The sequence below is a fragment of the Malaclemys terrapin genome, chromosome 3 (assembly GCF_027887155.1).
Source record: "Malaclemys terrapin pileata isolate rMalTer1 chromosome 3, rMalTer1.hap1, whole genome shotgun sequence".
In the NCBI taxonomy this organism is placed as follows: Eukaryota; Metazoa; Chordata; order Testudines; family Emydidae; genus Malaclemys; species Malaclemys terrapin.
Window position 1 is genome coordinate 110,894,236 of NC_071507.1, and position 14,845 is coordinate 110,909,080.

At 44.0% G+C, this 14,845-nt stretch overlaps 1 protein-coding gene across 1 annotated transcript in view; it reads left to right on the top strand.

Annotated features, from left to right (window-relative positions):
- The window catches only part of SAMD3 (sterile alpha motif domain containing 3), an 86,891-nt gene extending 72,344 nt beyond the window's left edge, over nucleotides 1–14,547 (top strand). Inside the window, exons 8-11 of the mRNA XM_054024239.1 lie at nucleotides 10,092–10,301; nucleotides 10,624–10,795; nucleotides 13,322–13,404; nucleotides 14,012–14,547. Coding sequence (XP_053880214.1) covers nucleotides 10,092–10,301; nucleotides 10,624–10,795; nucleotides 13,322–13,404; nucleotides 14,012–14,293 — 747 coding nt within the window. The 3' untranslated portion in view covers nucleotides 14,294–14,547. The remainder of the gene's footprint in view (nucleotides 1–10,091; nucleotides 10,302–10,623; nucleotides 10,796–13,321; nucleotides 13,405–14,011) is intronic.
- The last annotated feature ends 298 nt before the right edge of the window (nucleotides 14,548–14,845 follow it).

Genomic DNA, 14,845 nt, shown 5'->3' on the forward strand with positions numbered 1-14,845 from the left:
GGCAAGAAAGGCCATGGGGTATCGTGCCTCCCCAATCGGCGCCTGTAGCCCCCCAAGGAATCTGCCACCGACTCCCGGGAGTGGTATGGGACCCAGACTTGTGGCAGGGCTGACGCCTTCCCAGGGTCTCCCAGCGCCTAGAAAGCAGAGGCCTCTACCAGTGCTGCTGGCACTGGGTGTGCCACAGGAAGGGGCAAAGGCTCCCTATGAGGGCAAGCCAGATATCAGGACCCCCCCAGAGGGCAGTTGAGCCCTGCTGATCCCCAGAGTCGAGGCAGCGCTCTCCAACTCCACACCGCAGATCTTCGGCTTTGCAGCCCAAGTCCTCTCTGGCTTGCCCAAAATTCCTGATGAGATGGTCTGAGAGATGATTCTGGACCCTGGGCAAGCGGTTGGCTGTCAGAGTGATACTCTCCTCGATGCAGAACTGCCACAACCAGATTGCCTCCTGGAGTGTGCTCCCCCTTGCCTGTTCATATACTACATTGTGGTGGTATTGTTGATAAGTATATGAACCACTGAAGGAAAGCACCATACACTGGAAGTGTCACTCCACTACAATGAACTGAAGGAATTTTCTGTGGCTTGGCAAAATCATCACATGAAAGCGTACTGCAGGTCCAGAGCAACAAAGCAATCATTCTGAGACGACGCAGGGAGGATAGTTGATAGAGTGACCATTCAGCACCTCATCTATCTGATATATTTGTTGAAGCCACGAAGGTCGAGACTGGGTCTTGCCCCTCCCTTGGATTTTGGCACCAGAAAGTACCGGGAATAGAAGTTGTGACCCCCCCCCCCGTGTTCTGGTGGAACCTCCTCCACTGCCCCCAAAGCCAGTAGAAAGTGAACCTGCTTGAGGAGCAATATCTCATGAGAGGGATCCTGGAGGGAGCGGGGAGATGGAGAGAAACTGGATGGCATAGCCCGATCTGATGGAGCTTAAGACTGAGCTTTCTGTGGTGATTGAGCCAGAAGCATTGTAAAAGCAGGCCAGCCTGTCCCCAAAGAGAGGGGATGGGGAGAAGGGAGCAATGACTGGAACACTGCTCTGGACCAAGGAGTCAAAATGGGTGCTTGGGGGGCACCGGGGGAAGGCATGTTAACTGGTCAAAACCTGGACCAGAATGTGTCCTCCTCTGGAACTTATGCTCCTTTCTTGGGTAGTTCTTCTGTCTTGTGGGAGGGAAAGTCTTCCCAAATGTGAGCTGCAGAGGCTGCTGCTGTTGACCACTATAGGGTCACCTCTGCACTGCCAGCATATACACCCCTTAGGACCATAGGGTAGCTGTGGAGTCCTTGGAGGAGTGCAGTCTCGTCTGTCTTGTCCAACAAAAAGAATTCTGCCATTGCAGGGCAAATCCTCTATGGCCTGTTGTAGATTGGGATCAATGCCTGAATTCTGCAGCCAGGATGCCCTTTTCATTGGTCCCCACCGAGGCCATCACTCTGGCCAAAGTATCCGCGACATCTAGTGCAGACTGCAAAGAAGTCTTACCCACCAAGCAGCCTTTGGTATTAAATGCCCCAAATGCCTCCCTTGAGGCTTCAGGAAGCTGGTGAGCAAACTTAGACATAGCTGTCCAGTTCACAAAATCATGCTTGGATAGGAAATGCCTGCTAGTTACCAGTGCGCATCTGCAAGGAAGAGGAGGTCAAAGCACTACATTTCCTTCCTTTTGTGGGTTTAAATCAAGAATGCTATTGAAATATAGGTTATTAGTCGATAATGAAGTGCTCTAACCTGCCATCACTGCATGCTTGTAATTCCAATTGTTATTTAATTGGGAGCAGCACATATGTCAACAGCAGAGCAGACCCTTGCGATTTCACTGCTATATTAGTTTTATGACAATGATCATTGTTAGCAGAGAATCATAGCAGGAATGCAGTATATTTAACTACAATATGCTTGTGGATGAATAGTTACTTTCATAGCCAAGCTGGCTGAAAGTACAAAGGAAAAAAATAGCTGTTTGATTTATGCTTATTAGGTATTCATACACATCAAATGCATCTGTTTAGATCTGGGAGTGGACTTAAATCTGCCCTGCAGGGCTTTATCATTCCCCATGGTTATGACCAGGCAGTATAGGGTCAGATCTCAAATCCCTGCACTGGTACGAAGTAGCATTTCTCCATGCACTTCGTCGTAGGTGGTACTGAAGCCGGCATGCTTCAAGGGGCTCAAGGAGCACATTGTTAATAGGGAGGGTGACTCTCCCAGGGACAGATGGCTGCAGGATATCCACAAACTTATGGGTATTCTCCTGCAGGAACTCTGCTTGAATACCCAGGGAAGCAGCCAGGCACTGCAAAAGGTCCTGGTATGCCTTGGAATCCTCTGGTACTGAAGAAGAGGAAGAGCCAGATACCACAGAATCATCTGGCGATGAAGACAAAGCAGTTAACTGTGCCTGGATTCTTCTCCAGGGCTGGTGGACCTAGATGGACGACTGGAGGCTTCACAAGGGGAAGGTTCACTGTTGCCTGGGCCTGCAGCAGATCAATGATCACCACCACAGCCCTGCTTGGTGATCTCAGCTTAGAGCAAGATGAGGTCTGGGACTTCTGCAACTGAGGAATGTCCCATGGATTCTATGGAGACCACTGGTTTGGATAAGGTGTTGATGGCCAGTACTCCTGGGAAAATTCTGCACCACTCTGTATGCAGCATTCATATCCCCCCACAGATTTCTTTGCTTCCCCTCAGAAAAAGGACTTTCTGACAGGAAAGCAAAGGGAACCTGCCAGAGTGGTCACGCACCCCTCCCCAGCAGTGCTGGTGTGTCGTTTTTGGCGCCCAGGGCAGCTGGCAGAGAGGTAAAGTACAATGGGGGAGGAGAGCGGGGTCCGGAGATGCCCCTGCCGGTGGCTCCTACCCGGCACCAGGCTCAGCTGCTAGTCTCAGCTGGTCTGGGGGAGGACAGGACTTCCTCTTCCCTGCAAGGAGCGGTCAGGACAGGGGCTGACCAGCCCCCAAAAACCTCCCTGGCTGCAGGAAGCGCCATACTCCCACCCCACCCCCCCTTTCCTGCTCCTCATCCACCCAACCCCTGTGCATCTGGACTTCCCCATACCCAGATCCCCCGCTGAGCCTCACCTTCCCCACCCCCCGCACTCAGAATCCCCAACTCCTACCTCACCGAGCCTCACCCCCTGCACCTGGAGCCCCCCTGTACTCAAACCCTCCTGCTGAGCTCCACGCTCCTGCATTTGAACCTCCACCCAGACCACCCCCGGTTGAACCCCCCTCCATTCAAATCCCCCCTGATGAGCCGGACCCCCCTCCCAATGAGCCCTACGCACCTGGACCCCCCCATCCCACTGAGCCCCAACCAGCTGCACCCGGACCCATACCCCACAAAGCTCCACTCCCCCAGCATCCGGATCCCCCTGCTGAGCCCCCCACACCGAGACCCCCCTGCTGAGCCCCATCCTCCCACAGCCAGACTTCCTACCCCTGCTGAGCCCCCTTCCCCTGGACCCCCTGGCAGAGTCCCATTGCCCCTGCACCCGGAACCGCTCAATGAGCCCCTGTCCATCCAGATACCCCCCTGCACCCTCTACTGAGCCACCCACATCCAGATTGTCCCACTCAGAACTCCTCATCCCACACCTGGATCCCCCCACACTAAACCCTTCCGCATTTGGAACCTGATGGGCAGAGCCTGCCTGCCCATACCTGGTGTGGAGGGGCAAGGCCCTGGGGGTGTTTCTGGGGCAGGCCCTGCCCTTGCTCTGTGTCAGGGTCAGGTGCAGCATCATTGCCGAGTCTGTCTCCTGGGGAGGAGGGGCTGTAGGTTGATCTCCTACCTCTATGCAGCCAGTGGCTTTTGCTACCCACTGCCATGCTGGAGTCTCCACGTTTATTTATTAACAAATAAAATTTGCAGAGTTTTGCAGAATTGTAAAGTAATGTGTGCAGAATTTTCAATATTTGGCACAGAAGTCCCTCAGGAATCGTGGCCAGTAGGTGCTGGGTCAGGGGTCACCATCCTGACCATGAGATGAGCGCCAATCCTGGTACCCATAGTGCTACATAAACACCCCCCCAGTTCAGTGATGGACAACTGAAGGAGGAAGATCCCAATGTGGACACTAAGGAGTCCTGGGCTTTAGGGGACAAAGGTGGAACCAGTCCCGAAGGTGCAAGGAGCCAGTCTGACTCCTCCATAGCTCAAAATGAAGAGAGAACAGGCGCTCATGGTGGAGATGGTACAGCTGGCACCAGGTATGCTTCTGTTGGTTCAAGTGCTGGAAGTGGTGTCAACCCTGAAGTCGGCAGCGGTACAGAGGTAACTTAACGGTGCCAAAGTGGAGGGTAGTGAGTGCCACCATGGTGACATTAGCGCCACAGACAGCAGGGGTGCCAAAGCTGTTCTTATTGAGAAGGTGACTTGTGCTGAGCCCAGCCCCAGCCCCATTTCCACTGACTGTTGGTACTGAAAGACTCACAAGTTCAGTGGCTCTACCAGCCAACGGGGCTATAAATGATTCAGTCCTGGCAAAGTCTTGGACCCTGGGAGAGGTTGGGACAGAAAGGCAGAGGAGGTCTGTTCCTGCCTGATATGCCACCAGTGTGGAAACAGCGATTACTGGCGTTTCCCTTGTCGGTACTAAACTCAATGGACAACCCTGGGGCCAGAACCAGAGTCAACGGTATAGGGTCTCTGATCTCCCTGTGTGGTGCCGGGGAACGGTTGATGAGATCTGCTCCATCCCATGGGTCAGCACTCACTCATGCTGATCTGCACTCCTTCTGGAGGAAGTAGTCAAGTCCCCACATGATCTGGAGCGGCTATGATTAGTCTTATGTGACCCCTTCCTTGTCACACTCAATGGAGAGCAACTCCTCCATCTCTTCGGAGAGGCACCAACTCCAGGATGCAATGCAGCAGCACTCTCAGAACTTGAGGGTGAACTCCGATCCATCATAGGTCTTGTGCTGAAAAAGGCCGCACAGCCTATTCAAGCAGGTGCTGCTTTAGATGAAGATCCTGAGTCCATTTCATGAACTATTTGCAAATCTCTCCCGCACAGAACGGACAATATTTAAGCCCCGATGAGGGCATCAACAGGGAAATACTTAAACTAAAGCTAACAAACACTAAATGTAATTAACACTATACTAAGAGTACTAATTAGCTATAGACAACTAGAAAAGTCTCTAAGAAATAGAGAGGTTGGGAGGTTAGAAATCTCACACAGCTCCAACTCCAGCCACGAGTGGTAAGAAGGAACTGACGGGGATTGGGCGGCACTGCCTAATATAGCCAGGGGTTGGGCTATGGCCACGAGGCATGAGTGCTGTCCCTTTACGGGTACTGGTAGGCAAAATTTGCCAGTGCGTGCACACAGTGGTTCTGGTGTACCTACAATTAAGTGGAGTACATGGCTGCATCTACTTGAAGAAAAACTCAGTTTGTCCTTGTTCATTCTGGCCAGCCAAACCATGCTAAAGACTTGACTGCAGTAGACTATGTGTAAGCACCATTCTTCAAAAAAGTTTAAATGTCACTGCAGACAGGGACTGTAAACTGGTAAACGCAGATACATAGGGATCATTACTTCTCCCACTGAATGACATTCACCTCCGTGTTGAAAGGGCTTTTCATTTATTGTAACAATCATCTTGTGACAAACGAAAAGGTAAAGGGAGAAAATGTCTAAGTATAACTCTTTGGAAAAAAAAAGAAGGGATCTTGAATAGTCAAGCATTTAGATGAGACTGAGTGGTGATTAATAGCTCGTAGACTGCTTTTCATTTGTAGGATTGTATTTCACAAATATATCTTTAAGAAAAAAATGATCTGATGAAATATACAAGTTCTGTAATAAGGCAGTTATATATGGAACATTCTGTTACAAGCATGGAGTTAAACACTTTTTTTAATAAAAGCAAAAAAAAGTTGATGTTAGATAATAAGCTCCTAATGGTAGAAATTATTCATATAGCCTTGAACCAATGCCAGGTTTTCCCATTCTATCAAAAATCTCAAATTTGGTATGAATAAAACTCTGCTTAAAAATACCTAATAAGCATAAATCAAACAGCCATTTTTTCCTTTGTACTTTCAGCCAGCTTGGCTATGAAAGTAACTATTTCCACAAGCACATTGTAGTTAAATATACTGCACTCCTGCTATGATTCTCTGCTAACAATGATCATTGTCATAAAACTAATATAGCAGTGAAATCGCAAGGATCTTCTCTGCTGTTGACATGTGTTGCTCCCAATTAAATAACAATTGAATTACAAGCATGCAGTGATGGTAGGATAGATCACTTCATTATCGACTAATAATCTATATTTCAATAGCATTCTTGATTTAAACCCACAAAAGGAAGGAAATGTAGTGCTTTGACAAGTCAGTGTTACTGGCAATGCATAGGGAGGAAGGATTCTCACAGCCCTGTCAGTTAAGGGCCTGAATACCAGCCCTTATGTTATGAATTAGGTATTTTCTTGCTGTAGCATTTTCCACCCTCAAAGGGCTACAGATATTACCTAATAGTACCTCTCATCAAGATGCTCATATCTGAAAACATTTGCTAAAACTCCACAGCTATTAAGTGGGTAACAGGTACTATCTGGAGGCTGCCATGTTAATAATGCCAGCCAGAAATGCAGTTCCTTGTTGCCTATCAGGATAGGAAGACCAGGGATGCAGCCTGAGACATAGGGAAACAGGAGTGTTCTGCTTTTTCTAGGTAAGTTGAGGGCTTTGGGTTGGTGTGTGCAGCTATATAATACTTTTTGCCTAAGCTAGAGATAGAGTTTAAAATTCAGAATAGCCTAAAAAGAGCAACAGAACGTTCCTGTGGCAATATCAGTCCGACACTGCAGCTGCTTCTTACTTATTTCACATTCCCATCTTTATGTAGACCATGTAGAGCATCTTGAAAGAAAAAATGCTGCAGGGCCGAGTCTTCCTTGCTTTACTCAGGTAAGCAATCTCACCAAGTTCAGTGGGATGACTAGCATGAATAGAGTGAGCATGATTTTGCCCTCTGTCACGTTTTCCAGTAGGTCAGGGGTTTCCGCAATTATTTTTCTGCCATTTCAGTGTTTCTGCTAATATGTGTTGTACGATGTGCTAACGGAGTCAGTAACTAAAAAGACTCTCGTGAATGCATAGCCATCTGTGTAGCAGGATCCATGCAGTCAGGGGTTTGGCTGTGCTTGCTTTGATAGTTGTGAGTGAAGATTAAAATGGAGGGAAGATCACAACCTAGTCCTAGTGCTTGTTTCCAAGCTTGTCTATGGCCACATCATGCCACACTGAGTCCATTCTGCGTCCTGTGTGATGGGGTTGTTGGGAGTATTTGCCTCTCCAGGAATGAGCAATTGCAGCACAGTTCAGATGATTGAACAAACTCCTGAAATTTTGCAAACACACCCAAAAGACACATCAATGGCAACAGTGCCATTTGGAGTTGAAGATGTCATTCACATATCCTCACTTGTGTTGTTTTTTAACCACTGGCCTTTGTGCTGCAGCCATGCTGAAGAGTGAGGAGTGGGTTGAAAGTGCTTAACACACCCACATGTGTATTAAATGGCTGACAAACGCCCCCTTCAGCTGGACTGCAATTTTGTGATTAGAAACAGATTACAGGGCAAAATGCTCCTAAGTATTTTAAATATGCATTACCATTCTGAACATGCTAAAATATAGTTCCAGCAGCAGTGTGCTTATTTGATACAACTGCAGATGTCGCTGTGCTTGCAAACTTCTGGTTACTAAGGATAACAAAGCTGGTTTTGTTGTCCACCTGCAGCAGCCAATTCAATAAACTGCAGCAGTATCACAAACTTTATTCGAGCTTTATTTTCAATTCCCTTACGCCTCCCTTCATTTCTCCTTCTCTGTTCATGTTCTTCCCCCTGTTTCCCAATGCCTACCCCTCTTGTGATGGGTAGATGGGCTTCAAAAGAGAACCTGCTGCCTTGGGCAGGAGCTGTTTGTTCTTTGCAACTACAGTGTTACAGAAAAGTTGAGCCCTTGGCAATTGCTATTGCATTCAGCCCTACTACCAGTTTGATGAGGAAGGTGGGATGGGACTGAAGAAAGGGGAAGGCGCAGCTTAAGGGAATTAAAACCCCACCATGTTGTATGCCAACATCTCAAAATTCAGTGAGCCACTAATAAAATAACATATGGTGTTTGAAACTCACATTACATCTCAGTTTCTGTCTATTGCCAAGCTGATGATGCAGAGTTTAAGGTTGTTTTAATGAGAATTGTGCAGTTCTATACCTTTGGAGAGAGGTATTTATAAAGTGGAACTTGAGCTGTAAATTTCCAAGCTAATTATTTTTGTCTTGAGGGCTCCTTCCTTGAGTAAATTATAGATTCTTTCCACCTTAACATGATAGGTTTACAAAGATATTTTGCCTGGGATACAGAATATAACTCTCCATGTTGCACAGACAGATCTGTGAAGCACTCTGGTGTCTATTAGGATGACTAGTGCTATCTGAATGAAAGTGGTTGTTGGCAGATAATGCATATACACTTCTACCTTGATATAATGCTGTCCTCGGGAGCCAAAAAATCTTACCGCGTTATATCGAACTTGCTTTGATCCACCAGAGTGCGCAGCCCCGCCCCCCAAAGCACTGCTTTACCTCGTTATATCCGAATTCGTGTTATATCAGATCGCGTTATATCGAGGTAGCGGTGTAGTTTGAACCTCCAATAAACCCTGGGGGTGGAAGACGGTGGGTATAAGCTTATATGAGTATTGGCCAGCTCCTAAAGCCTTGACTATACTAGTGTTTTGGGGGAAATTTTCCACCAGTGGGATTGATTGTATAGACTGACCCGATTGTTTTCTCATTACATCATCTAGATGACATGGTGGTGGTGATGCCTGACCCCTTTCTAAACATCTTTTCAGCACTATGTTCCCATCATTAAGCTGCACCTGTGGGAGACCTACTGGAAAATACTAGTGTAAATGCAGTTTGAATGGCAGTTTTGACCAATGGCTCTTTTATATTCATCCCAGGCTCATTTCAACAGACATTTCACTGGTTTCCTCCAGTGAAAGCTAAGTAGTTCCAGGCTGCTGCGTTTATTGCTTCTGATGGCAACTGCTCCTACTAATTATAGGTTTTATAACTCAGTAGGGATGGCCTGATAATTTTTAGGAAAACCGTTAGTTATGTCTATAACTACAGAATAAACAACTTCTCCAGAACACCAACAAGTAAATTACTTAAATTGTGGTTGCCATCAGAATTGTGGCTCTCCTCTCATTTCTAGTTTAAAGTTATAAAGTAGATAAGGTGAGAAACCCATGAAAAACTTAAGTTTGGTGGTTCTTTGAAAAATGTCTTTAGTAAAATGACACTACTTCATTCAACTAAAGAGCAGTTCTGCAAACATTTATTTGTGTGAGTAGTTCTACTGATATCAATGGGCCCTCTCAGGTGAATAAGAGTAATAGTTCTAAGAGTCTGAAGGATTCCCTCCCTCCACCCACCATGTATATTCTTAGTTATATCTACTTTTAATTACTAAGATGCTGGGCCTGAGCAGTATTCGCTATGCACTGCTAAGGGAGTGATCTTGCATCATCAGTCAAATTGTTTACTAATTTCCAATGAGCTACACACCCACTAAAAAGGCAGTGTGATTGTGGAAAGATCACTGGGGGAGTAATTTGAGCTCAAGAAACAAGAAGGAGAATCGAGTCTGATTTTCAGAATCCAGGTGGAGTTTGCAGGGGTAGTAGTTAGGAAGTGGTGAAGCACAGGAATGGATTACCTAGGGAGGTGGTGGAATCTCCTTTAGAGGTTTTTAAGGTCAGGCTTGACAAAGCCCTGGCTGGGATGATTTAGTTGGGGATTGGTCCTGCTTTGAGCAGAGAGTTGGACTAGATGACCTGAGGTCCCTTCCAACCCTGATATTCTATATGTCTCAATTTGTAAACTGAACACACTTAATCTGAAGATTGAAGCCCAATAAACCATGCCATTTTTACATGACAAATCATCTAGGTCCTCCAACAGGCAAAAATACTTCTGGGCTGTGTAAATTCTATAGAGGACTCACCATCTGTCATTGTATTGCTGACAGGAAGAGATTGTTTATCTTGAAGGACATGACGCTGAGATGGATGAACATATTATCTGGTTTAAGCAAGAATATATGAAAACAGAGAGGAACTGGGAAGAAGTTGATAAAAGGATGAACAAGACATTAGAAATGCGAAGAAAGATGATCTGTAACAGGGCACCTTTGAAAGAGATTCTCCGACTCTTTCCTTTCTTAAGATGTCCTTATGAGGTAATGCTATGAGTGTCTTCAAAAACAGTATTGCATGTTATGATCTAGATATGGGCAAGATGGCACCTGTGGGAGTGCTCCAATAACCCACTAGTAAATGTGTGTTCCTGCCCTGGCACTACTTCAAAATATTCTTAGTACTTTATGCATACCATGCACTATAATATCGTGTGGCTATTTTATATACTTTTAACACAACATGAAATATTTCTCCTCCAGAAAAAAAAATTGTAGGCTAGTCTATTAACTGTCTTCAATGTATGCACCCCAGAGTTAATTCATTTATTTTGAATACTGAAATAAAATTTTCCTCTTCCTTCAGCTTTTTAGGGAGTTCCAGCTCCTTACACACATGGATATTTATAAGAAAACAGTTGAGATTTTGGAGATTTATTCAGAAAACATATTGACTTTGTACTCGGTGAGAAATAATCCAATTAATGTGATGCTGCGAGAAAATCTGAAACAGCACACAGAGGAAGACATTCTGAAATGTCAGTATAAACTGTCTATGTATTATTTGTCTGAGTTTTGTAGTACATAATTGTCCAGGCTACTGTTACTAGACTATCTTCTATTTATCTGTAGAAAAAAACCCATTTTAAAAATGTATCTGGGGCTGGTTGAAAATATATTGGGGCATGGGGGAATTACCAAAGAGAATATAAATACATTAATGGGGAGGGGAATTAATTATTTAAATGAATGAGATTTTATTTGTGTGTCTAATAGGAAAAGAAAAATTTGAATAGGTAAAGAAAGAAATTCTATATAATAGCTACTGCTAACATGCAGGAAATGAAATATTTCACATATAGATATGTGCTGTTTATATCGTAGGAAATTGTCTAATAAACTTACTGTACCATTGGCAAACTCGTTTTGAAAAAAACATGGACAATTCTAGAGGCTCCCAATGGAGAAAACCACATGTGGAATACCTGTTGTCTAAAAAGGAAGGAAGTGATCTTGGAAATTACTGTTCTTAAGGTTAAAGTCTGTTCATAGTGAAATAATGGAAAGAAAAGTTACTTACTAATACCTAGTTCAGGTAGATTGCCTCTGCAGATCCACATGCTTGCACACATTAGTGAGGAGAGATTAATAATACTGGAACTTTTTAGCTTGGAAAAGAGATGGCTAAGGGGGTATATGATAGAGATCTATACAATGACTGGTGTGGAGAAAGTAAATAAGGAAGTGTTATTTACTCCTTCTCATAACAGAAGAACTAGGGGTCACCAAATGAAATTAATAGGCAGCAGGTTTAAAACAAACCAAAGGAAGTATTTCTTCAAACAACGTCAATTTGTGGAACAGTTTGCCAGAGGATGTTGTGAAGGGTTCAAAAAAAGAATTAGATAAATTCACGGAGGGTAGGTGCCTCAATAGCTATTAGCCAGGATGGGCAGGGATGGTGTCCCTAGCCTCTGTTTGCCAGAAGCTGGAAATCAGCAACAGAAGATCAATCACTTGATGATTACTTGTTCTGTTCATTCCCTCTGGGGCACCTGGCATTGGCTATTGTCGGAAGACAGGATATTGGGCTAGATGAATCTTTGGTATGGCTGTTCGAAAAGCAGTAATCTTTGCAGCCAAGTGAGAGCACTCTTGTACATCCACAACTGTTTGGATCTGTGGGTGCAAACAGGAACATGGACCTGATTGCACTTAGTTCCTTTCCACTTCTCCCAAAACCTCCATCTAGAAAACTAGAATATGGGAAGGAGAATGGAAAGTGTGGATCTGCAGAGGCAAGCACTTCCAACTAATTCCTGTAAGTACCCTTTATTTCTTCCAGAATTCCATCTGCAGCTCCCTTCTTAGAGATAAGACACAAGTACTCCTCAAACTGCTCTCCTGAAGCAGGCACAAGCAAGGAGGGCAAATCCAGGGTAATGCTCTAGGATTGTGTAGTTTTCCTAAGTAGCAGCTTTGTAAATTTTGCTTTTCAAAACTAAGGAACTGTGCCAGTGAAGCTGGTTGTTTTTTGTTTTACCTACTACGATTAACACTCAGTCACCCTGCAACCCCAGGTAGATGACGTGTTTGAAAGCACAGCTTAATTCATTAAAAAGAACAGGAGTACTTGTGGCACCTTAGAGACTAACAAATTTATTAGAGCATAAGCTTTCGTGGACTACAGCCCACTTCTTCAGATGCATAGAGAGTGAAATACATTAGAAAGCCTTTTAATGGAGATATGCTCCTACATTAACCTTAAGGGAATACAAGGTGCATAGGATTTTCAAAAGGGATTCTCTTTAAAACAAAACAAAAAGAAAGTCAAAACTCTCATCATCATCTAAGTAAGTTGTGAGGCTCCTAGAAAACTGGGAGAGAAATCAAGTGATTTTTTTTCCCCCTGTGTAGACCAGACCTAACACCCTAAAGGAGGAATTTTGGGTGGGGTGAAGAGCCGCTTTCCCGTTTGTGCAAAAAATTGTAAATGGTGTATGCTAGTGCTAGAATATGTCTGATGCCATACTTAAAAAAACCTGTTTGTGATTTGAGAACCGAGAGGGAAAATGTTATTTACAATACTTAAAACAGGTGGTACAAAATATTTTTTTTTAATGCATTGTAAGGAGCACTCCTGACTTGGCAGTAAGATGGCCTAGATCATCTAAGAAGGCTCTTCCTTCATTGACTTCCAGGGGGAATTTGCACTTGTAATATTGTATAATCTTAATTTGATTAAAAAGTAGCAACCTGAAATTCTTACTGGAAGACATTTGAGATTTTTCCAAGTTCATTAATGTGCGGCTCTAGTGTAAATACTCTCTCTTTTTGAAAGTAATACTTTGCCTTTGTTGGGGAATCTAGACCACAACAGAAGGTGCAGTTTACTCTTTAAGGTGCTTTGGAATAGCAATCAAATAAGAAGGAAGCGACAAGTCATCAACTACCAATCTTATAATTCACTGTTAATACTTCATAAATCTCCATCTGTTCTTCAGGGATGCTAATAATCAAATATTTTCATTTTAATTTAGTAAAAAAATCTTTGCTTTTGACAGATATGAAAATGACTGCCACATGCTTACTTCTACCAGATGTCTTTGGAGATGATTCCAGTCTGTTTGCTGCTGTGAATGAGGAGGTACATAAATGTGTCTGTAGAGGCTAGCTACACTTCCAAACAGACTAAAATCCTGCTCCATTTTCAGCCACATGTATTAAATTTATCGTCCTGGTTTTAGAAGCGCACATGCCACACATTGTTTTTTTCAAGCAGCTGCTGCTTAGATATTGCACAACATTATTAAAAAAATAAATAAATAAAAACCCTAAGGAAATGCCACATCACATGGCAGATAGGGGCTTTTAGAGGAGTGTGATCTAATAGTAAGAGTGGGGATAGACAGCAGTCTTGGTCTCTCATCATGATTCTACCACTGACTCCTCATTGAAACAAGTCACTTAGGCCCAGATCCTTGAAGTGTTAGGAACTTAACTCCCATTGGTTTCAATGGAAGTTAGGTACCTAAAGTACCTTTTGTATCTGGCCCTTAGCCTCTGTGTCTGTTTCTTAATGGTGACATTAACCCATCTTTCAGCCAAAGGTCTCAAATAACCTGACTTATTAACCAAGTTCACAGCATTATTTCCAAGCACATTTAATTCTCTTAACCTTTACTGCAGCTTTTACAGTTCAGCTCACCCAAGCGACATCAAACGATCATTTGCCTTAATTTTTTTTTTTTCAGGTGAAGGTGTTGACACCAGTCTTGGAAGTAAAAAATCCCTTCAGTGTTAATACTTGTGAATTTGCTTTGTATATAGAAAAAGAGAAACTGGCCCAGCTGGATGATTGTACTATGGCTCTAGCTGCTCTGTTGGCTGCATTTCATGTGTTCGGCATCCAGTGTCCAAAAAGGATCCACAACACATTTAACTTTCTAGAGTCACTGATTTTAGAGATGAAAAGTCCACATTCCCTCCCAAAGAAGATAAAGAGAAAACTGGAATTTGAATGTCTGAACATTTAATGATGTCCAAAACACTTGTCTCAGGGGAATGTCTTTTGGAGCAGTTGACTCTTTGTCTGAAGAAATCCTTTGTTGTAAAGATAAGTTAGTGTGATTCTTTCCAGTGGAATTGTATTCATATTTATAACTCAGCTATGTTTTTTTATTGTACTGGCTGCTTTTTTAGTTTTGAAAACATGAGCATTTTCATTATTTTCAATGGAAATTCTAGAGCAACTTTAGCCTTATTGAAAAAATAAAATTTTATAAGTAGATGTACATGTGGGCAATTTATTTTTCTAAGCTTTTTATTGCTGTTGGAACAAGTTTTGACCAAGTCAAAGGTAAGAAGCATACTTTGATTTAATTCAGTAAACATTGTGTTGTCTGAGTTGTTATTTGAATTCATGTTTTGGTGGGAGTTACTGTACTACAGGGGGTGGCAACGTTCGGCACGCGGCTCGCCAGGGTAAACACCCTGGCGGGCCGGGCCAGTTTTATTTACCTGCTGACGTGGCAGGTTCGGCCGCTCGCTGTCCCCACTGGCCGCGGTTCTCCATCCCTGGCCAATGG